The sequence below is a fragment of the Seriola dumerili genome, unplaced genomic scaffold (genome assembly GCF_002260705.1).
Source record: "Seriola dumerili isolate Sdu_G_001 unplaced genomic scaffold, Sdu_1.0 BDQW01000127.1, whole genome shotgun sequence".
Lineage (NCBI taxonomy): Eukaryota > Metazoa > Chordata > Actinopteri > Carangiformes > Carangidae > Seriola > Seriola dumerili.
The window spans coordinates 618432-642865 of record NW_019174382.1 but is presented as its reverse complement, the minus strand read 5'-3'; the positions used below and the strand labels follow the sequence as shown (position 1 = coordinate 642865).

The window sequence follows — 24434 nt, the reverse complement described above, 5'->3', positions numbered from 1 at the left end:
AATGAAACGGGAAATGAAAACCGCAGCCATGAACGTAAAGATAAAGCCGTGCCTCTGCTCTGCTCTTCCTTTCCATCTGAAAAGAAATCACATCAGTGTTGTGGCTACAATGGGAACAGGAAGTCAGCAGTGAAAATAAGAGCAGTCCAAACTGAAAGAAAACGATGGAGCATAAACGTTTCCGGATGATTCAGGTTTGTTTGTTTGTTTGTTTGAAGCCAAATGTTTGTCGGTTCAGACGAGGAGGAGAAAGAGTCAGCTGACGCCCCCTGCTGGACGTTTACATCAAAGTCACTTTAGATTGGATTCTAGCTCATTAATAACCTGATGTTTAGACTGAAATCAAAGTCACGGGTAGAGCTGAAATGATTGATCAGTTGATCGATTGGTCTCTGGTTCCAGCTTCTCTAATGTAAATATTTTGCTGCTATTAAACGTTGTCTTTTAAAGCTGTGATTTCTTTTTTTAAATATACTTTGGGTGAATTGATGGTTTATTTTCCTGTAAACTTTAAAAAAAACAAACAAAACACACCTTCACAAACGCCTCATGTTCTTCTTCGCTTCGTGTTTTATTTGAAGTGTGATAGAAGATATAAAACCATCTAGGATTACGTTTACATTTCCTCTCTCAGGCTTCTCTCTGAGAAGCTCTAACACAGCGTGATGAGAGACCAATCAGAAGAGAGGAGGCTCTGAGCCTCTCTTCTGATTGGCTGCTGTTTTCTGAGTGATCCAATAAAAATAAAGCAGATTTCAGGTAAAAACACTCAGAGAAACACAACAATCCTGCAAGGTTTGGATGGTGGGTCCAGGTAGGGCGGGGCTTGGTGACTGCTTTGTTGTGACATCACAAGTTCCAGAAGTCCTGACGGCTGGTTTTAAGGCTCAGTTTCTGAATACGGCTGTGTGCATTTCTCTGTGCACTGGTTATATATATACATAAATATATAATATTATTATATATATATATATATATATATAATATCTAAATCTATATTTTTATGAGGAGTTTTTGGAGCTGAGAACCACAGAGAGTCAATCTTTTTTCAAAATAACAAAAATACAGTTTATAGATCAAACTCAAACTTTACTGTGAGCAGGTCGTCTGAGTTGCTGCAGTTTGATAGTTCAGAGGTCAAACAGCAGGAGGCGATGTGACGACTTCCTGTCCTCACCTGGACACGTGATGACACAGAACAGAAAACAAATGCAGCTTCTGAACGCAGCTGTTACTTACTCTTCAACTCTTTGCTCCTGTTGAGACCTTCTGGAAACAAAATACACTCTTTAAACACGGAGGAGTAAAGGACACCAGCAGCCTGCTCTGAGGCCGACACCTGCAGACACTACTCAGGGCTGAAAATCTTTCCTGGTAAAAAGCAAAACAGACCTAATCCAGGTTTAGACGTACAGTAAATCTACAGAGACAGCAGAGAGTTCAGGCTGCAGAGCTTCTCTAGTTCCTATCAGAAATAGTCTGTTAATAATGCAGATTTACTGACTGTAGGATTTTTCAGTTTAACTTGTGCCTTCATTCTTAAAACAAAAAAACACATCACTGATGAACCTGACGTCCACTAACAATTTCTAAAAATCACAATTTCATTGTAAATATTTTATATGAATAATTTCTATCTATCTGACCTGCAGAACTAAAACCTGCATCTTTGTTTATGTTTCTTTTCTTTTATTGTCGTGAACCAAAACACAAAAGCAAATTCCTTGTATGTTGAAAACATACTTGGTAATAAACCAGATTCTGATTCTGATCAGTCATTTAAATAAAGTCAGACTTTATTGATCGTGTTGTTTACAGTCAGAGGAGACGGACACCTCTCGAAGCATTAGATGAATATTTGTTATCCTACATGTCAGTCAGTGACTTCAGAGCTGCTGGGAGCCAGGCTAGCTGTTTCCCCCTGTTTCCAGTCTTTATGCTAAGCTAAGCTAACCAGCTGCCTAAACTACTTCTGACTTTGATTCCGACAGATTAAGAAACTGTCATGTTTCTTGTTGGTCTCTGTCCGTCGTGTTCCCACGTCCCACATCTCGACATGGAGAGTAAAATGTTTTAATAAATCAGACGAGAGCAGCTGCTGTCTGTCTCACACTCACTTGATTTGACGGGCGGCTTCAGCTCCTCGCTGTCCGGTCGGCTCGTGTCCACGTGGACCAGCAGGTGTGTGAGGCGTCTCACTCTGGAGTTAAAGATGGCTGCCCGGCTCTTACAGCGTCGGGCCGACTCAGCGTTATCTAGGTACTCGCTGAGCAGCCACGACAGAGGGCTGGACACCGAGGATTCTGGGTAAACACAGAGTGGAGTGTGGGCATTTACTGCTATCTTAGGCAGAGAATGTGTGTGTGTGTGTGTGTGTGCATGTGTGTACCTGACAGTGTGATGCTGTGGACGATGGGGGTGATCAGAGCCTCCCAGCAGGTTCGGCCCAGAGCTTCAGCTGCTTCAGCGTCCGGCAGGAAACGATCTGCGAACATCTGCTCGTGTCTGAGAGCACTGTTCAGTCTGAACACACACACACACACACACACACACACACACACACACACACACACACACAGTATTCTCAGTGAGTATCTGTACTGCAGCTGTAGTACTGACAGTAGTACTGTAGTATCAGCAGTAGTACTGCAGTATATTTACTTGTTGAAGAGCTGCAGCAGCTGCGTCTTGTCCTCCATCACCTCCTGACACCAGGTGTGGGCCTTGGTGCTGTAGAACAGGTAGGTCCGACAGCACAGCTGCTCCTTGAACACGGGCCAGAATGTCGGCTTCGGACCCAGGACCTCAAAACCATGGACCCTGGTGTCAATACCACCCTGTTACAGAGGGGGGGGCAGAGAGGAGAGGGGGGGGGTTACAGAAGACCACAGGAGCAGATCCAAACAGAACCAGAGCTGGACTCAAGAGTCTGACCTGTTGACATCTCTTGACCCTGATCTGGATGATGGACCAGAACCGGGTCATGTTCTCCAGCAGAACCACACGACTGGCCGACGGAGTCACGTTCACCTGAGAGACACACACACACACACACACACACACACACACTGAGACCTGAGAGACCTGTTTGACCTCTGACCGTCACTGGATTTACAGTTTGAATTCAATCAATGAAGTCTGTTAAAGGTCTGTGACGGTCCAGAACCAGAACCTGAACCTGAACCTGAACCAGAACCAGACTCACTGTGTTGAGCTCAGTGTTGATGTTGGTGGGGTCGTCCCCCCCCAGGACCAGGATCCGGGCCGGCATGTAGCTGGAGTCCTCACTGGCCACCAGGATGGCCAGCTGTCTGTAAACACACAGGTCAAAGGTCAATAGGAGAAATGAGTGATCAGTAACAGTACTGATCAGTATCAGTAACAGTATTGATCAGTTCTACCTGATGACGACTCCCTTGTGCATGTAGATGTTGATGAAGTGAGACCCGGTGCAGCCGTTGGACTCCCAGTATGTTTTGGGGTTCTTGTCGGTCAGCTTGTTCGCTCGATGGTGATTGGACGAAACCTCCACCTTCTCCCAGCACTTATCCTCCTTCAGCTCCACACTGGAACCTGAACACAACACCAGTGACACCAGTTACACCAGCTACAACACATCTTCTACAAGCTTCTTCCATCAGAGCAGACAGGGGAACGGACCTTGGCAGAGATTACGGAGGAACACGTCAAAGAAGGGGATGTTGATTGGCTGATGGCTGCGGCGATGCTCCTCGATCTGACCCAACACCATCTGACAGGAAACAGAAAGAGAGCGCGGATGAAGCTTCAGACTGAAAAGATCTTCAGTCTCTGAGCAGCTTCATGAGGGAAGGAGCTTCACTGCTTCCTCTCTCATCTCCTTTAGGAAACACTGGAGCTTCCTTTACCAAAGGAAAGGAGACATGCCGTCCCACAATGCCTTTCTGCAGCAGCATTTAAAACCACAGCAGAGCCACATACATGTAGAAACATCAGAGCAGCTGTTTCTGTCTGATGGACTGAAGCTCAGATCCATAAATACAGATTCATCCTCTTTCAGTCAGTCAGGAGTCGCCATGAAGAACGAGCTGATGAATCTATAGTTACATCATCATCATCATCATCATCATCATCATCATCATCATCACAACTAAATACTATAGTCTATACATTAATGTTGTTTCACTGAATCCTCTCATTGTGTAAAGACCTAAACATGAATGTTCTCTAGTTAACACGACAGGAAACTTTAAACTTGTGTCAGAATATAATTTATTCTGTTGCTCCGCTCATTATTTCTATTTAATTATTATTTTACCGCCTCAACTTTCTCTATTTGTGTTTTCCTCTCATGTTTTCTTATTTCAACATTTCATCCTGTTAGTTTTGTTTTAGTGGTTAAAGGAGGATTGATGGTCCATGTGTTATAAAGATGAATCCTCCTTCACATCTTCCTGACCTCATGACTTCTCCATGGAGCTGGAGGAGACGAGGTCAGAGGTTATTCTGACTTGTGACATCAACAGGTGAGGAGCCGAGGGAACGCTGCTCTCTCACCCTGGATGAGGCGTTTACCTGGATACATCCTGCCAGGACGCTGGTGGTCATCTTCTTGTAGAGGCTGGCGTACTTCTCGCAGTCGGTGATGAGGTCTCGCAGCTCGGTGACCAGCAGCAGGTTGGTGCTGTGTTTGTCCAGAGCTTTGACCAGAGCCTCTTTGGTCCCCAGGCGACACATCACCACGGCGTAGTCTTTGTTCAGAGACGCCAGCCGGTAAAGGAAGCGGATGAACTGCTGGACCACCTGCGGGACCAATCACAGGAGGTTAATGTACATCAGGCGGTGGGGGTGTGTCTCTGTTTCCTGCCTCTGGTGTGTGTGTGTGTGTGTGTGTGTGTGCGTGCGCTCACCTCTCTGTCGTTGATGAAGGCCGTCATGGAGGACAGGCAGGGCTCGATGCTCTCGTGCCACGGCAGCATGTCCTCCTGGTAGTTGTCCAGGAACTTGTTCAGGATCCTTCAGGAACAAAGAACAAAACACAATCAGACGAGATTCATCACCACGGCAACAACAACATGTGACAGAGAGGTCAGGCTGTGATTGGTCAGTACCTGAGGATGGAGAGCTGTACAGCCCGGTCGGCTCGGTGCTGCTCCATCAGACGAACCAGATCCTGGTAGGTGTCACGACTGTGAGTCACCTGAACCAATAAACACACAGAGGCAGGCTGATCAATAAGAGGCGATCAATCAGGTTTATTTGTCCTGACCCTGATCAAAGTCCTTTATCAGGTCGTATCTGGTTCTTATATTGAACCTTGATCTGGATTACATCAGAGAAACAACAGCCACAGGCTCTGAACCTGACACACCGCACACTGAAGGTTGTGGAGCTGTGGAGACGATCGGCTTAATTATTGATCCGATGTCAATTTATAGCAGGTGCAGTTTTCATTTTTTATTTTAGAAAAATGTTCATAAAAATCTTCGTTTGTTTCTTTTCACTCTTTATTTTTAATCTTGATGTATAACAAAAACATGTGTCTGCGTGTGTGTGTGTGTGTGTGTGTGTGTGTGTGTGTGTGTGTGTGTGTGTGTGTGTGTGTGTGTGTGTGTGTGTGTGTACCTGGCTGCGTTCCTCCTCCAGCTGTGACGTGTCGTCACACAGCAGCTGCTCCAGAGTCTGGATCACCTCTTTAGTGGCCGTCTGCTCCTTCAGACTCACCACCAACATCTGGAGCTCCGTGTCCTTAAGGTCCAGATGCTCGTGACACTCTGACGACACACACACACACACACAGTGAACACCGCAGGTAAACCAGAACACCTGTATGTGTGTCGTCAGTCTTTTCTGACATTTTAAATAATGAATCAACTAATGAATAAAATAATCCTCAGACTCATTGATCTAATTGATCATCAGTGTGACACACTCAGTTTCAGGTCTCAGATCAGTGTGTGTCTCAGGTAACGTTCGTACCTTTGCTCTCCAGCTTGTGCACCATGGAGATGTGGTTGAGGGCGATGATGGCGAGCATGGTCTCAGCCCGGGACAGAGCCAGACACTTCTTGAGGACGGCGGTGACGTCACAGGCCACCAGCTGCTCCGCCAGGCTCTTGTGGTTGGAGATGAGCATGATGATGACGAGCAGGCCGTTACGCACCGACAGCATGCAGCTGCACAGAGGGTCAACAATCAGAACACAGGACGCAGACTGCCAGACACACAAAAACCTGAACCGGGGGCCGTCGGTTACCCTTTCGTCTTCAGCATGAGGTCGATGGCGGCAGGGATAGCTCCCAGCAGGCCTCTGGAGCCTTCAGGCGTGGCCGAGCCGATGCTGGCGAAGATCTCCAGCATCATCTGAGTGCCGGACTCGGAGAGAGGAAGACTGCTGCCAACGCTGCGGAGGTCGTGTTTACTGGCTCCGGTGATGACCTTCAGAGTCTGATGGAGGAAACGACAGCACAGGTCATAACTCTGCTGCTGATTGGTCTGTGATGTGTGATGTCATAACTCTGACCGAATTAAACGTCAGTGGACGTGTGGGAGCCGTCTCACCGCGAGCGCCAGCTGCTGGACGTGTGTGACGGAGGAGAACTCCTGCATGCAGGACAGGATGGCTTTGACTCCGCCCTCCGTGGCGAAGGAAACCCTCCACTCGTATTTGAGCATGAGTAGGTGAGTGAGTCTGAGCGAGCTGATGACCACGTCTTTAGAGGACGAGCCCAGCAGCTCCACCAGCAGCTTCAGCACCTTGTCCCTGTGACAGGAAACACATCAGAGACACTGCACATCCCCCCCTCCCCAGCTCCGTGCACTTCCTGGAACACGCCCCCTGATAAGCCCCGCCCCCTCCCTGTGCCGGTGTCTCACCGTATGGTCTGGGCGGAGTCGCTCCTCATGGAGTTCTTCTCCTGGGACCCCTTCTCCTCCAGCAGCCTGGTGATGAAGAGGACGCCAGCCAGCTGCTGGGCCTGGTCCGAGCCCGCCCCCCCCTTCTTCAGGATGTCCACGACCTCGCCCAGCTTCTCCAGCGCCGTCTTCTTCCCCTGGACCCGCGGGTTGTTGAACACTGCAGGGAGGACGGGACAGAGGAGGTCAGACACAACACCAGGACCTCAGCTGGATCCGAACGTTAGCGCCGACATGGTGTTTTCATCGTCATGGTGACACGAACATGAGCGATAAACACAGTGAAAATAAAGTGTCCAGCTTCACTTCTCTCTAACTTTTCACTGAGTTCGATGGTTCCGACGTGTGAGACGACAAATCGTCTGGCAACAGAACAATGTTGGTAAAAACATGAAACAATGAAGAAAATATACAGGAAGAATGTTTTTAAAAACCTGGTGAACGACGGGAAGAACTAAAGATAATTCAAGAGACAGATGGTGAATCTACAAGTGAGAGTTTCAGAAGGTCGAAAACCAAAGACAAAATCACAATTAGACATTTTACCTGTTCATCAAAAACAATGAAAACTTGGAGCATAAACACTATGATGTCATCAGTCCGGTCACATGACATAAGGTCCTGTCACAACAACAAACAACTTATAGTTTTAAAAAGACGTTGGGTTCATGAAATAATGAGGAAGTTTAATGGCAGAAGAATTTAAAATTATATATATATATATATATATACACACACACACACACACACACACACACACACACTGTATATCCCCCCACTTGTCCCTCACCTTTCATCTTGTCCTCCAGGTCGTCGGGGTATTTGCTGTCGTCCTCTGTCGGCAGCTCGCTCTCCGTCTCCGAGCTGCTGATGCCTGAATCTGAAGAAATCTCCTTCTTTGCTTTCTTGGAGACGGAGGCCATCGCTGAGGAAGAGGAGGCCGAGGCCGCTGATGAAGACGAGGAGCTCTGTGCGCTGCCTCCTCCTCCTGCTCCTCCTCCTCCCAAACCAGAGGAGCCCAGAGAGCTTTCAGCTGGAAGACAAACCCAGTGAGACATGAGGCTGTTGGACGGACACAGAAAGTTGCGTCTGGTGTCTCTGTCCTCACCCAGCAGCTCCTCGTCCTCCAGACATCCTCCACCTCTCCTCAGGTAGTGTTTGGAGAAGGCGTGGGAGCAGAGTAGGTCGCTGAGACACGACGACGGCAGCTTCTGCTTCAGGTAGTGCAGCAGCTTCTTCGCCACGTCTCCGGGGACAGACAGGCTGATGAGAGACGAGTCGTCCAGCTCACCGTCCTGACGCCGCACAGAGGGAAGCAGAGTGTTAACACCTGGTCTATGTCTGTTGACCCGGCCTCAGTTTCCCAGTATGCCTCCTGATGTGTGTGTGTGTGTGTTACCTGGTCGTCGAGGCTCTGCAGCAGGACGCCGTTCACCTCCTGCTGCTGTTTGGGCTCCAGCTTCTTGATGAAGAAGAGGATCTCCCACCACTCCGCTCTGCTCAGCGCCGCCGGCTCCGCCTGCAGACCCTCCGACAGGTAGGGCAGCGAGTAGAGACCGCCGGGGGGCTTGGAGAAGAACGTCTGACTCACTGGGGGACGAGAGGAGGAGGAGGAAGTAGTAGGAGGAGAAACTCTTCCAGACAGGTGCGCAGACAGGTGAGCCGTGTTACCTGCGGTGAGTTTGAGGGTCTCTGTGAGAGACGAGGCTTTCTCCTGTGTCTCCTTCTCCGCCTGGCTGCTGCTGCCGCTGCCCAGGATCTCCACCATGTGCCAGTGGACCCAGTAGGTCCTGGACAGGGAGTTCCAGTACACCTGAACACACACACACACACACACACACACACACAGTTATTAAATATTTGGAGTAGTTTTTTATCTCTCTCTCTTTAGAGAAGAGAACGACGCTGAGCAACTGTCTGTCTGTTTGTTACAGTTCACAGCTTTTATCTCTAAATAAAGAAGGAAGTGGAGCTGTATTCAGTCTTTACTGAGTGACAGATATAATGATCTGAGGTCGTGCTGATTCTGGATCTGTGCAGCACTTAGTGAAACTTTTAAAAAGGAGAAAGTGGTAAAGTAAGGTCTGCGTCTGGATCAGTCTCACCTGAACAGGTGGCGAACCGTCGTTGCTGTAGCGAAACTCTCCTTCGTCGCCGGCGCTCACCTCCTCGTAGTCCTCCAGCATGCGGACCATCATGCCGCTCTTCAGGTTGTCCTGGACGTACTCCACGTAGGCGGAGCGGCTGGCGAAGTCGGAGCGTGTTTTGAATCCGTTTCCCGTCTTCTTCTTCGGTGGTGTGGCTGCAGGTGCCGCGACGACAGAGTTGACTGGGAGGACGACGGGGGAGGCGCAGAATCGAGGCTGGAAGATGGACCTCAGGACGGGACGGGACGCCTCCTCCACCTGCTCCTCCCCGCAGAACCCGCCTCCTCCGGGGCGGTGGGTGGAGCCAGCGGGGGGCTGGCGGTTCCGGTCCCAGCCCATAACCCGGACCAGCTCCGAGATCAGGTTGGCCATCGCCATGGTGAAGTCGAACTCCCGCTGCATCCGCAGGTGCTCCGTCTGGTGGGCGGCGCTGGAGGAGGAGGTGGAAGCGGGGGAGGGGCTGGCGTCCTGTCTGTCGGAGCTGGAGTCCGCCCCCGCCGTGTTGAGCTTGTCCATCAGAGACGTGACGCACAGGTAACGCTTGACCAGAGAGAACAGCAGCTTCCCAGGAATCTGAGCACAGACACGAAACATTAAATATCAAGAAAATATTCAGCTCAGAACAACTGAATTGTTTCTGTCTGAAACGTTCGTTATAAAAAATACAATTAATCAATAATAATTAAAATGGATTAAAGTCCCATCTCCTCCTGCCTCAGGTAAAAACAGAGTCTGAGTGAAGCTGGACTCCAGACGTCTTCTACATCACAGTCCACTTCAGACTGGACTAATCTGGTGAACTGGCCCTTTAAGACTCGTCTGCAGTGTCCTGGTTCAGGCCTCTCACAGGTGTGAGTATGTGTTTACCTGCGGCAGGTGAATCCCCTCGAAGGAGATGCCGTGCTCCTCTGACGACGTGGTCTCAGCGAACAGCTCCAGCAGCGTGTAGCGGTTGTCGAAGTCCATGTGCTGCTCGATGCCGTCCTGCTGACTGAGGGACAGGAGGACGTAGGCTCGACTTCCTGCGGAGGAGACGGGAGGAGACACCGTCACACCTGGATGTCACACCTCTGTCCTCACCTGTCTGTTACTGTCACGTCCTCGTCTCTCAGATCAAAGTCTCTTTAACAAAGCTAAGTATGAATCATTACACGCTTTAAACTGTATAACTGCTGCTTATACACAACATATATATATATATATATATATAAAACCTTATGTTTGTAATTTACTATGTTATTTACTTATTTGTTTTTTTCATTTATTTGTTTGTTGATGACACGTCAAAAAATTGAAGCCTGGTTTGAAAAAACAAAAACAACAATATTATTTTCTGATGAGACATGACAAAGAAAACTGAACATATATCAATGTTTTTCTGACTTCCTGTTTGAAAACGAAAACGATGAATCAGTGACTGAAACCAACAGTAAAACTTTGTGAGCTGCAGCGCCCCCTTCAGGAGCAGGACTGACGGTGAACTGCAGGCTGGGTCACAGGGAGAGGCAGCAGCTTTAAAACCACAGTGAAGCGAGGTCTCACTCCGACACAAATTACTGAGCGGCACATTCAACCATTAAAGTCCACATCAAACAGTGTGTTGAGAGCACGGAGCCTCGTGCACATCATGGCCAAAAGTATGTGGACACTGTCTGGGTCTGACTTGTATCTTAGTATTTGTGTTTTTCCTGCTTTAACATGATTTCAGGACCTTTGCTCCATTTAAATGGAATTAACTGCCGTCAACTGGACCCTTACATTTCTCTTAGAGATGTTAAATCTTTATTATTTGATGTATTTTGTGATTATTGAGATTGTTTTCTGTAGTTCTTTCTTCTTCTCAGGTCTCTCTTGAAGAAGACTTTAATCTCACTGAGACAGTGTATTTGCATGTGTATATATTTACGTAGGTATTTGTGTGTATGTATAGAATTTTATCGCTTTCTTTCACTTTTATTTCATTCTCCAATTAATGATTCATTATTTGATATTGAGATTATATTAATATTGTTATTGACATTTTGATGTCTAATTTAAATGATTGTGATTTGGCAACACGTTGAAAATGTCATTGCCAATAAAGTTGAATTTAATTGAATTGACTGATTAGACTTATCAGTTTAATTTCACTGTAAACGCCTCGTGGTTTCAGTTCCCTCCCTGAGTGAAGGTCTGTGACGGACTCTCAACTTCCTCTGAGAGGATTCAAACAGGAAGGAAGAACAATGAGAAAAAGTCTGACAGGTTTCTGTTTGTTTTCAGGTCACTTCCTCCTTCTCTACTGTGCGTGTCATCGACACGTGAACCCGAGTCTGTACGAGGTCACCAGGTCACCTGCTGAACACATCTGGACACGATATCTCAGTGACACCTTGATGGAACTTAAAAAACATTCACTACGACTAAAGGATGAACTGATTAGATTTTAGTCGCTAAAGGTCAAAGGTCGAAGTTCAAAGGTCACGTGACCTCACAAAACAGGATTTTAGCCTTAACTCAAGACTTCACACAACAATTATGAGAAAATTTCAGACAAATGTTTCATATTTTCTGACTGTGGATGAACAGGAAGTGACCTGGAACTAGTCTGAGCGGCGGAGGGATACGACCACGAGGAGGTGACTCTAGTTCTGCACTGAAACAATAAAAATAGACTGAACTGAGCTTCATCAGTTTTGTTTGACAGCAGCTGCTTCATTCAGCTCCAGCTGATGATGAATGAGCCGATTCTTCGTCTCCTTGTTGCTAAGAGACAAAAGGAAAAGAGAGCCTTCGTTGCGAGGACGAGGATGATGATGTCATTTCCTGGTGAACAGGCGGCAGTCCTCGCCTCTGTATCAATCTGACCAACTTCCTGTTTGGTCCAGTTTGTCTTGGAGCTGACAGAGACAATGGAGACGAACATGAACTGATTCAGGTTCCATGGCGACAGACGTGACGGTGTTTCAAATAGATAATCAATAATAATCACCCCAATGTCAGTTCATCGCCATGGAAACACACAAGGTTTCACCTCACAGGTCATTTCATCCCCTCGCAGACTTTACGTGATGACAGTGAACACATCACTGAACTGGTGCGAGTGACGAGGCTCAGTCCACACTCGTTATCATTAACAAACACTGACAAAGAGCTCGGTTACCTGGCAACATAACAAACCATCAAACACGTAACTAGAGTATTGATCAGAGCCCAGGTGAATATTGATACTGATCAGCTCGACACTGAGCTGCTACTTCAAAATGAATCTGCGCTCAACTGAGGATCTCTGCAGCGGGTGGCTCCACCCACTTCACCCCCCCCCCGGTCCAGTCACACTGTGACTCTCTGTGCAGCTGAAATCCTATTGGTTTGAAATGTTTTTTAAACGATTTCTCCCTATGTCCAGTTATCACTGACAAACTGACACACATCTGAGTCAGAGTGAGACCTCTCTCTGGGCTCATGTCTTCAGACTGAGCGCTGTGTGTGAACAGTGAGTCTGCTCTGTGTGACGTGGATCTACAACCAGGCTGGTGCCTTTGTTTCCGGCACCGAGCCCTGATGACTCATGGGAAAAACTCTCAGCTGCTCCTCCTCAGGATTTTCTCCACATATGACCGGAGAACAGGCGGCGACGGAGGCCGGGGAGGGAGGGGTTTTCTTTTGGCATTATTTGAAAAGTAAAAGTTTGATCCAGCTTCAATCAGAGTCCAGCTGTGTGTGAGTCTCCACGGTGCAGACTGACTGTCTGTCAGTTTCAATCTCAACCGTCTGACAAAGAGAAGAAAAGAAAGTTCAAACCCAGAGACCCGTGAAGCTGCTTCACAGTCACTTCTCTTTTATTCTCCTCCACCTCTGATCCGTCTGTCCGTCTCCGCGTTCTGAGAACAGACTGAATCTCAGAGTCCTGACGACAAACAGGTCTGATGTAGCAAAAATCCTCTGGTCTGTACTGGACTGTACTGGACTGTACTGGACTGTACTGGTCTGTCCTGGACTGTACTGGTCTGTACTGGTCTGTACTGGTCTGTACTGGACTGTACTGGACTGTACTGGACTGTACTGGTCTGTCCGTGGCTCACTGGTTTCACAGACAGACTCTGTGTCTTAAATATCACAGTCAGACTTCAGACAGACGGAGTCTGAATTCATCTGCTGAATAAAGCTGTTTAGCTCTTGAATATCTAAAGCTGGACTGTAGTGCAATGAATTCTGGGTAAATTAAGACTGTTTTCAATATTAAAAAAATGGCCGACTGAGGAACTTCATTTACCCTCAGCAGAACATGTTTGTCTTTGGGAAGAATTCAGTTAAAGGACGATTTACTTTGAAATTTCAACAAAGAGTGAAACAATAAAAACAAAAATGGCCGCCTTTTCTAGAAACTCTTTCCCTTCTCTTCGCTCTCTCCATAACAACGTCAGCAAGCCACAAATTAGGAGCCATGTTTTCCTGTTTCTTGTTGTTGGGTGCTACTGGTCATTGCAGGTGTCATTGACTGTTACCATGGTAACATTAGTCTTAGACACCTTTCCTCCAGACTACCTCGGGTCTAAGTCTCCTGGTTCCTGATCCTCACTTCACTGCAGCAGCTGAGACAGCGAGCTGCTTCGCACATGTTACTGTCCTTCCTTCATTTCCACGTTTGTGTCTCTGTCACTTTGGTTCAGTGGCTGAAATTAAAACTCAGTTTGGACAAAGTTTAATGAAGAAGATTCTGGTCCGAGACTCGAGTCCTGATCAAGTGTTTCTGATCCTTTAGTCCAGAGTATCAGCTGATCCACTCCCACACCTGACCCACTGAACAGCTGCAGACACCAAATCTGACACAAAGAAGATCCTGATTCAAGACGCAGTGATCAGGTTAAATGATCATTGTGACAGTGATCCTGTGGAGAGAAGACATCTCACTCTGTTGGAGATGTTGGGACTACAAAAACACCCAGTGACGTTACAGAGTGAGGCTTTCTTATACGTCACAAACAAAAATTACGACTTTATTCTCATAGTTTCAGATTGTTTCCTCAGTGTGTCAATTCTCCATCGTAGGTTTCTGAGTGAATGAACATGAATCCATGGCGGCTGATGAACGTGAGAAGCTGCTGTCTGAAGGTTTTATAACTCAGATCCTCTGCTTAATCAATGTGAAACTTTATTGACTGAGGTGGAGCTCAGTGAGGGGTCAGGTGTTGATCAGGGCGGGGTGACGCCCTGATCGGTCTCGACACTGTTACTTAGGACTGGCTCGGTGCAGAAACATCCGGCCTCTGGACCTCTGGACCCAGTTGCCCAACACAAACACAGATAACAGAGGAGACGTCTCACTGTGATGAGGTCACAGTTTCCCCTCCTCACAGTCTGGACTTGAGCTGCAGAGAGCAGCAGTGCAGCTGCAGGGAGGACCTGATCCGGAGGTTTCTGTCAGTCCTGCACAGGACTTCAGAACCAAACATGGAGAGAGTCACATGACTGACAAAGACCCATGTCTCATCAGGTCTGAACGTTAACAGCTGATTAGAGATGATGATCATTTCTCAGAGAACAGCTGAGAGGAAACAGCTGAGTTATCAGTGTCTGCTGGACCAGCTATGGACTACAAACACCACATCTGTCTGAGACGTCCACACCATCACCATCATCTTCATCATCACCATCATCACCACTATCATCACCATCATCTTCATCATCACCATCATCATCACCATCATCTTCATCATCATCTTAATCATCACCATCATCTTCATCATCACCATCACCATCATCATCACCTTCATCATCACCATCATCACCACTATCATCATCTTCATCTTCATCATCATCACCATCATCATCACCATCATCATCTTCATCTTCATCATCACCAAGCTGCTTCTGTTTGTTTAATACTAGATATATAGTATATATATATAATATATATATATATATATATATAATTATATATACTATATATATTTAAAAAAACTGACCGAGGTAAACACGTGTGGTTTCAATAGACACCTGTCAGCCAATCAGAGAGCTGGATTCCTCCTGGTCGTTGAATATATTTAGAATAAATTCAAATGATAATTTCAGACAGTTTGTTAATAATAATATAATAATAATATAATAATATAATATAATATAATATAATATTATCTTACTGATCATTTACATATCTGATTTAATTTATGAACTTTATTCTCAGGTTTTCATCTTGTTATAGTTTTTGTTTTAAACAGACATTATATATCTTGTTTATGTTGTGTCTATAGTTTAAATCTCTCAGTTTTCAAAATAAGAGTTTCACAGTACAGCATGACTTACTTGGACAAGCGCGCGTGTGTGTGTGTGTCATGGATTGTATTATTGTGTAGGAGCCTTGGCAGCAGCTGTGTGCATCGCTCTGATGTGATGTGATCGATAACGTTTTGGCGTTACCTGCATCATGCGAGGCGAGCGCTCGCAGCATCTTCCCGGCGCTGCGTCTGGTCTGCGTCTCCTTGTTGCAGAGCAGCTCCATCAGCAGGTTGAGGGCACCGGTCTCTTTGAAGACGCCGACCAGCGAGCCGATGCCGGCGTAGGCACTCAGCACGTGGATGGTGTGCGTGATGCTGATGGAGAAGTCGCTCTTCTTGGCCATCTGCTTCCGGGCTCGACGCACCAGGTTCTTCACGTCCTCCTTCATGTCCGACAGCTCCACCTCGTCGAAGGTGACGTCCGCCGGGAACTCTCCGCCGCTCCTCTGGCCTCCGTCTACCGCATCGCCGTCCTGCTGCAGCTCCTGCGGCTGCAGGGGGCGCTGTGAGTCCGTTTTCCTCTTGCCCAGCAGAGTGGGGCAGTTGGCGTACACGTCCTCCGTCGACATCCACATCAGGATGTTCTCCGGTTTGGTTTCTCCTGACGTGGAGCTGCCAGACCCCCCCACCCCGGAGCTGCCGCCGCCGGTCCCACCTGCCTCGCTGGCTCCGCCACCAGGGCTGGAGCCGTCATCGATGGTGACGAGGCACCAGCGAATCAGGTACTCCGTCTGGCCGTCGTGGGTGCGGCGCTGGCGGATCAGCTCCTCGGGATATGCCTGCAACCGCGGGCCGAGCTGGACCAGCAGGTTCCCATTGCGGCGTTCGCCCACCATGGTTGCTAAGGAGACAGAGGACACAGAGGAGGAGACATCAGAGAAGACATCAAAGGACAGATCAGAAGAGGAGACAGAAGACAAGGAGATATCAGAGGAGACAGAGGAGAAAGAGACATCAGAGGAGACAGAGGAGGAACAGAGGAGAAGGAGACATCAGAGGAGACATCAGAGGAGACAGAGGAGAAAGAGACATCAGAGGAGACAGAGGAGGAACAGAGGAGAAGGAGACATCAGAGGAGACATCAGAGGAGACAGAGGAGAAAGAGACAGAGGAGGAGACAGAGGAGAAGGAGACATCAGAGGAGACGGAGGAGGAGACATCAGAGGAGACAGAGGAGGAGACATCAGAGGACAGATCAGGAGGAGACAGAAGAGAAGGAGACAGAGGAGGAGACATCAGAGGAGACATCAGAGGAGACAGAGGAGAAGGAGACATCAGAGGAGACAGAGGAGAGGGAATCATTAGAGGACAAATCAGAGAAGGAGAAAGAGCAGGAAACAAGATACAGGAGAGGACGGAGGAGACCAATCTATAATCAATATAAAAACCTACAGATCAATTGATAATGAAAATAATTATTAGTTATTTATTCTTCTGGAAACTGTCACATACAAACTTTGTTCAAACTTGAAAATGTTTTTCAATCTTCTTCACTGTTGAAACTCTGGTTCACTGTCAACTGTCTAATTAACTCAATTAATATGTAAATGAACTTTAAATGAGTGACATCACCGCACACTTTCACTTCACTCACTGCTTACATTTTATTTTACCCTTCCCACCAACACACACCTCTACTGGTCGCAGAAACACCCACATCGTGTTACAGTTAGTTTAAATCGTGTAGAAACAGACCCAGCTACATTTACTTAGATATTCCAACCCTGTCCTTCCTGCCTCCAGCTCAGGTCCAAACCCCGGGACAACCTGGGATCAGGACCCGTTAATAAAGTCCTGTTACCCGGTCTAACTCTGGTCCACAGTTGTGGAGTTTAGCCGAAAAAGACATCCTGGTGTGTCACACTGTTAAATGAAGTTTTCATTTTCGGTTTACAGACGCATGGTTCCTCTTTAAGGGCGCGTTACGGCGTCTTGGCTCACTGAGGGCTGAGCGGCATGAGCTGCTGCTGGGCGTGTTGGCCATCGTCAGCACGGCTCCGTCTAATACCCGGTGAAATTCTGATTGACTACTGAGTCTGTGCTGCTCATGAGTGGCCGAAACCTCACACAAGAGCAATGACACCACCATACTGTCATTTATTAAATACTGGCGTAACTGTTACTGACATTACGTAGTTATTATTGACGCAGTTAGCTTGCTAAGGGTTATGTAGTTGGTCATCCTCAGTAAATAGCCCTGCCCGTGATGTGGTAACGTTACCTGAACGCAACAGATAAGCTAACCACAGCTGCTAATGTTAGCAGTGTCTCCTAAATCTGGGTTTTTTAGCTCACATTAGCAGGTAACTTCTGCCCACTTCAACAGAACAACTACGTCTTTATCTCGTTAGCTAGCTAACTACTTGACTGGTTCACATAACCGACTTGTTCATTGGTTAAGTCGTTAATGATAGCTAGCCATATGCACGGCGTACAGAGAACGTCACACCAAACTCCGTTTCAAAATCTTCAGATTTTAGGTAACGTTGACTATTAGCCACGATACAATGTCATTTAAAAATCAATTAAGACAAATTAAGGATTGTAGGAGAATCTTCTGGTAAATTCGGCCCGTACACACTGAAGTTAATCTAGATAAAAGTCAACTTCTGTACTTTAGAGTCCACTTCACGGTCACCTTCTGCGCTCTGACGCTAACATTATTTAATTTGACAATATTGTTAAAACAGTTTTTAAAGTTAATCCTCTATTGGATTAGGTGTTGTTTGAATGGTTGGGTGTAAACCGAATTGAAGCGTGTATCCGGTCTACTTCTAAAACATCTAAAATACAATGTTAGGGTTAATATGTTATTGTTTTTGAGTATATTTATGCTTAATTAGCGGGTTTTTAAAGGCAGTTTGGTGTGTCATTCCCTCGGTACAAGCGTTCGGCACATCTCGGGATGAACTCTGTGTACAGTAACTATGGATGTCAGCGCTGAGGAGCCGGGGTGGGCCTGCCCAGCTCTCCGCCCGGGTCAGGCAGGAAAGCGGCTACGCTGACACACACTCCGGCCCGAATAAACAGCTCCAGGGCGGGTGAGTGCGGCTTACCTGCCGTGTCACAGACTTTCCCCTTGGTTACTGTCTTCCCCCTCAAGCGCTGTTTTCTTTTCCGCCCTAACGTGTCGTTTCCCAGCCTGCTCGTGTTTGTTTTCTCGTTATCCACCGGAGGTCCGTGCTGTTGGATGCGCATTTGCGCACAGTGTCAGGAACAGCATCACGAACGACTTCTTCTTCTGCGTCTACTTCTGATTCCTTCTTCTTCGTCGTGTTAATTGGCGGATCACAAACCACTGTAAAACGTGCATACCGCCCCCTGCTGTTTCAGCTCATAGGAACATCGTGGAAAAACATACAATAACAGTAATATTCCTACTTTATTTATAATATTCTTAATCATTATTTGTTCCACTTGTAAAATCTTTACTGGGATAATCTTATATCTGAAGATAACCGGAAAAATTTGGAATGTACCTTCCAAATCTTTACCTTACATTTATTATTTAAAAAAAATTCTTGTCCTCTGTGATACTACAACATTATTGTGGTGTATTAGTTGTGTTGTTTTACATTATTGCATTATTATTGCGTACATTATTAAATTGATTTATCAATTAATTAATTGAAAGAAAATTAATTGGCAATAATTTTGATAATTGATTGATTTGAGTAATTTTTTTAAAGGGAAAATGTCACAAAAAAAATCATTTTTCAGCTTCTCATGAATATTTGCCACTTTTCTATGAAAATGTTTTTTTTTTTAAAAAAAGGTTCTCAATTTGAATATGTTAATGTGATATTTTTCACAGTTTTGTGTCTGACATTTTATTCACTGAACAATCAATCTAATTAAAGAAAATGAAAGTCTCACATGTTTTGATAATGAGAATAATTGTTGGTGTCAGCCTCACAGTTCCCTATAGGTTCTAGGTTTTCTGTTAATTTCATAGCTTGACACAAAAATTTGATTTAAAAAAACAAAACTTTATAACAAATCAGTGACAAATAATTCAGGTATTAAATCCAGGTTCTGAAACTGAGGACCAGAACACCAGAACCACGAGGGGGAGGACGAGACCTGAGGCACATGAAATAATGTAAACATATATTTATGTGACGTTTATTACAAACGTTTATGACGTTTATGAGATGGTTTGAGTGCTGTCCTGTCAGGTGTTTTACAATGCAGTGAACCTGTCTGTGTTATGAGTGTTCAACTGAAATAAACCTGTGGAGGTGCAGGGACGTGTCCTGATCAGCAGAGGGCGCTGATGATCCACAGCTGAGCAGGATTTTCACACATGATGAAACAAGTGGGGAAAAGCAACATCGACATCTCCTCCTCCACAATCCTTCAATCACATGTGATCTATCAGACACCAGAGATCAATACATTTGATTTAACATCAATGTGAGGAGACAACCAATCAGACAGGAGGGAAGAAGACACACTTAGTTCTTAGTGGTGAAGAGTAACCGAGTACTTTTAGTCCAGTACTGTACGTTACTGTAGTATTTACATTTGAAGATACTTGATACTTTTCCTTGAGTTAATTAGTCGATGTTGACACCTGATCAGCTGATTCAGTTTTAACAGGTGAAGAATCATATTTTTATTTCACTTCATCATGAAGCTCTGAGGGGATTTAGGACCATGGGGAGGGAATCACTGTTGCTATTCACACACACACACACACACACACACACACACACACACACACACACACCTCCTCTGTATTCAGCGCACATGCCTCCTCCTCCGTGTAGAAACCCTCCACAGTCTGTACACTTAGTAGCTGATGCTCTCTCTCTCTCTCTCTCTCTCTCTCTCTCTCTCTCTCTCTCTCTCCCTCCTCCTCCTCCTCTTCTTCTCCATCACTTCTCTGCAGGAGAATCATCCTCCGACACCAGACGGACACCTGCCTGCCCGCCTGCCTCTCTCCTCTCTCGGCTCTCTCTGCCTCGGACCACCGGACCTTCTCTCCGGGACTATTCTGGCTCTCTTACGCGGCTCAGAGCGCACTGAGATTCGGCTGGAGGACGGAGGAGGGGTCGGTGTGTGGAGCCTGGACGTATAGATAGATGGATGGATGGATGCAGGGGCTCGTGTCTCACCTTGGGGAGGTGAGTATGTGTGTGCGTGCGCGCGTGCGCGCATTCGTCCTCTCGTGATCACAGGACATGTCTAGCATCACTGGGATGACGTCAGAGCCGGTGACACTGTCGGTATTCAGTTTCACAGGTTGATGAGATTTTACCACATACATCTATGGGCTGTGTGTGTGTGTGTGTGTGTGTGTGTGTGTGTTGGGGGGTGGGAGGAGGGAGGAGGGGGGGTGGATTTCCATGCAGCTTTGAAGCTCAGCTTTAGCTTTAATGTGCCTGGATTATTTTTTATTTTGACGAATGAGCTGCAGGTTTAAGAGAAAAACAGGAAGAGTGACTGACTGTGATATAAACAAATATCAATAACATCTACTGTAACAGCATCTGCATAAAGTATAAACATCAGAACATTATAATATTGTATATTATTGTAGAGATATTATGAACAGATGGAAAACGTCAGAATGTTCAACACTTTTATTATTATAATTGATTAAATATGAAGTTATTAGTTAAAAAACTGCACAACAGTAAATAAATGTTCAAATGAAATTAGTCAATTAGTCAAAAAGGTTAAGAGTTTGGGAAAAAATCCCAAAAGTTTCATGTTTCCTTTTTGAGTTTTGGAACAAACACTGCGACAACGTTTCAGTTTTACAAAACAATCAAGAACTAATCAAGAAAATAATCAGCAATTTAATCAACAATGAAAATAATAATTAGTTCAAGTCGTTTAGAAAAAAGTTGGACATGAATTTCATCTCAACCAGCTGCAGCATTAAAATAATGTTTCTATATTAATGGACTGATAATTATAATCGAATGATTTAATATTTAATACAAACACAGGAGCCGTTTCACTGCAGTGACTTTAATACTTTAAGTATCTTTCCCTGATCTTACTTCAATACTTTTACTTAGCTCTTTGAATGCAGTACTTCTACTTGTACTGTAGTATTACTGTGTAGTGTTAGTACTTTTACTGCAGTAAAGGATATTTCCTTCACTGTATGAAGTTCAATAACATTATTTTTTTTCGTTTTGATCAATAAATGCTTATGTGAGTGAACCTATAATTATTATTATTATTATTATTCACTTATCAATAATAAATATATTGTAATAAACTCGGTTAATTCAATGTAATAAAATGAAAACGTCAGAGACTGAAACACAGACATGAAGCTGCAGCTGGATGAAGTCATGAAGTCATGTTGTCAGTCATTTGTAATTAATTTAGATTAAAGTAACGATTAAATGTGTGTTTCACTGTAGTGATGTGAAGACTGCTGGTGAAGAGGAAGTCACTGCTCTGAAACTACCAAAATAAAGTTCACTCTGCGAAACTCTAAATCTACGTTCAGATTCAGTGTAAAAATACTGCATTCAAAATATCAAGTAAAAGTACACAAGTATCACAGTAAAAGTACTTCCTGTGTAGTAAACTGTCTCCTGTGACTGATCTGTGATCAGATCATTGATCCCGAGTCATGTGACTGTTGTAGCAGCTTTAACTACGTCACATAGTCTCAGACAGTTGAGTCCACTGGTTTCCAACCTGGGGGTCGGGGCCCTCTAAAGGGTCACCAGATTAATCTGGGGGGTCATCACACTGATGAAAAACACTGATCTGGATTCAGTTTCTGGAATTTAATCTTTGATTTTTGAAATGATTTGATCCTTTTTCCTCTTTGTGCTTCAAATATTTATGAAAATGAAACATGAGAGAAATTTAGAAACCAGCTGAGAGACGTGATACGTGACTGAGACGACGCAGACTGTCGGATTGGTTCACACGGTAACGGTGTCAGTGAATGAGTTTCCATCATCTCCCCCCATGTTCACGACACGGTCACATGACGACCTCCGTCTCCGTCCGTCTGAACGTTCAGGTGGAAACACACTGAACTGACTCTGGATCAGTTTTAATGAGCTGATTAACAACCGTCTAGACCTGTCAAGCCTCATCTCTCGCACATTCACCACAACGATCTACACACACTCAGCACACTATACGAGTCTCTACTCATCCACACACACTATCGCACATCGCACATCACCTAACAACACAACAATATCCAACAAACACATCCACACAACTGACGACACACACACCACACACACCACACATACAGGTCCACAAAAGTCACGTTGCACACACACACAGTCACACACACACAACACACACACACACACACACACACACACACACACACATATTTACTGAAGCGTGTAATTGGATCCAGGATGTCACTCAGCAGGTGAGCCCCCCCCCACCCCCCCTCACATACACTCATGTTTGCAAACACACTTCATGTGCATGTCTAAGTGTGTGTGTGTGTGTGTGTGTGTGTGTGTGTCTCTCTCTCTCTCTGCTGCTGCGTTCAAAAACACTCTGATATCTGAGGTTTGAGAGTCAGAAACCTCTTCATAACCAGAAACATTATCAGAGTCTGTTTGGTGTCCTCGAACGCACCCACAAAAAACTGTTTTTCTTCACACAATAATCACAAACTCCGACTGTGATGGAGCGACTGATGTTGAAAGCAACGTGTGTCTGAAGGAATGAGATCGATGTAAAAACTGAGGGATCAGAAAACGAACGACAAGAATAAACAGGATTCATTTGGTTCTTTATGAATGTCGCCTCCGTGACCAGCAGCTGGATCTGCTGTGATCACTTCCTGTTTCCAGTGTGTCACAATGTTCAGACAACTGTCGCTGTTTCAGTGTGATACTGAAGGAAACTTAAAGACAGGAGCATTCTCTAGGAAGTTCTGCTGGACTTTTATTGTGAAGGGACATCAGAGAAAACAGCAGACTGGTCCTTTACATGGAGACGGGGGCGGCTGCAGAGAACAGACTGATCACTGACAAGATGTCGTGGGTGTCTTCACCTCCGAGAGCTTTACAAACAACACACACACACACACACACACACACACACACACACACACACACACACACACACCACGTCAGTAAAGTGGCTGCACTGTAGTGATTATAGTAATGATAAACTTTATTTATAATAAATAATAATATTGTATGAAAGGGATCATACAAATAAAGTTAATTTTTTGACTCCTTAAAAACATTAGAAGCATTGATGTAAAATAATAAATAAAATAAAAAATCATTAAAACAACACAAAGTATGGATGAGGAGTGATGTCACAGGAGGAGCAGTGATGTCACAGGAGGAGCAGTGATGTCACACAAAAGTAATAAATAAAGCATTTCCCTAATTTCATATTTAAATAATCTTTAAAAACGGGAATTGTAAAAAAAATTAATCATCAATAAATATTTAAGTTTTAAAAATGGATTTACAAAAACAACATAAAACTCTCATTAAATAAATTATTTATCAAATCATGAATAAATAATACAATTTGAAAAACTATTTGAGAAGACATTTAAAAAATGGGAATATATTAATTCCCTCTTCAATCTCCATTTCCTCTTTCCAGCTGCTTTTCCTGTTAGCGAATAGATTAGCTTAGCCATTTAGCTCCTCCTGTTGGCCTCTCTCTGTGTAGCCTTCAGTGCTGGTAAAACCCACTGGTTATCTCTCCAACCAATCAGAGAGCTTGTTGCATCCAGTGGGATAGTTTCGCCTGGTTTTACCACTGAAGCTCAGAACGTCACAGAAAGTCCGTTCATTTAAATTATTATTTTTGCATTCATATCTTTAATATATCAAATTAAGGAAATGTTTTATTATTATTCCTGTGACATCACTGCTCGTCTGTGACATCACTGCTCCTCCTGTGACATCACTGCTCCTCAATCAGATCAACAATGAAATTTAATAAACAAGGTGAAAATTAAACGTTTTTCTCTTTGTGTTTCAGGAGAGTTCAGCCTGCGATGCCTGACGTCTGACCTCTGACCTCTGACGTCTGACCTCTGACCTCTGACCCCTCTGAGAGACACCTCTGAGGAGGAGAGATGGAGGGAGGAGGAGAGGAGGAGAGCCGAGCAGAGGAGACTGAAACCTCCTCCAAACTGGGGAGAGCCTCACCG

The 24434-nt window shown here is 45.3% G+C and overlaps 1 protein-coding gene across 3 annotated transcripts in view; it reads right to left on the bottom strand.

The window, feature by feature from the left end:
* The window catches only part of cul9 (cullin 9), a 29631-nt gene extending 11142 nt beyond the window's left edge, over positions 1-18489 (bottom strand). The window contains exons 1-24 of one of the 3 annotated variants that reach the window (XM_022748591.1): positions 18355-18489; positions 15441-16139; positions 9909-10063; positions 9000-9614; positions 8566-8707; positions 8294-8484; positions 8003-8189; positions 7685-7927; positions 6856-7054; positions 6541-6742; positions 6236-6426; positions 5959-6155; positions 5605-5753; positions 5091-5179; positions 4890-4995; positions 4555-4782; positions 3661-3751; positions 3402-3573; positions 3206-3311; positions 2935-3030; positions 2662-2837; positions 2390-2523; positions 2118-2303; positions 1240-1269 (exon numbers count right to left, since the gene is read on the bottom strand). In XM_022748591.1, coding sequence (XP_022604312.1) covers positions 1240-1269; positions 2118-2303; positions 2390-2523; positions 2662-2837; positions 2935-3030; positions 3206-3311; positions 3402-3573; positions 3661-3751; positions 4555-4782; positions 4890-4995; positions 5091-5179; positions 5605-5753; positions 5959-6155; positions 6236-6426; positions 6541-6742; positions 6856-7054; positions 7685-7927; positions 8003-8189; positions 8294-8484; positions 8566-8707; positions 9000-9614; positions 9909-10063; positions 15441-16134 — 4579 coding nt within the window. In that variant the 5' untranslated portion in view covers positions 16135-16139; positions 18355-18489. Of the gene's footprint in view, positions 1-1239; positions 1270-2117; positions 2304-2389; positions 2524-2661; positions 2838-2934; positions 3031-3205; positions 3312-3401; positions 3574-3660; positions 3752-4554; positions 4783-4889; positions 4996-5090; positions 5180-5604; positions 5754-5958; positions 6156-6235; positions 6427-6540; positions 6743-6855; positions 7055-7684; positions 7928-8002; positions 8190-8293; positions 8708-8999; positions 9615-9908; positions 10064-15440; positions 16140-18354 lie in introns of all 3 variants that reach the window. The other 2 variants (XM_022748588.1, XM_022748589.1) reach the window with 2 other exon arrangements.
* Positions 18490-24434: the final 5945 nt, after the last annotated feature.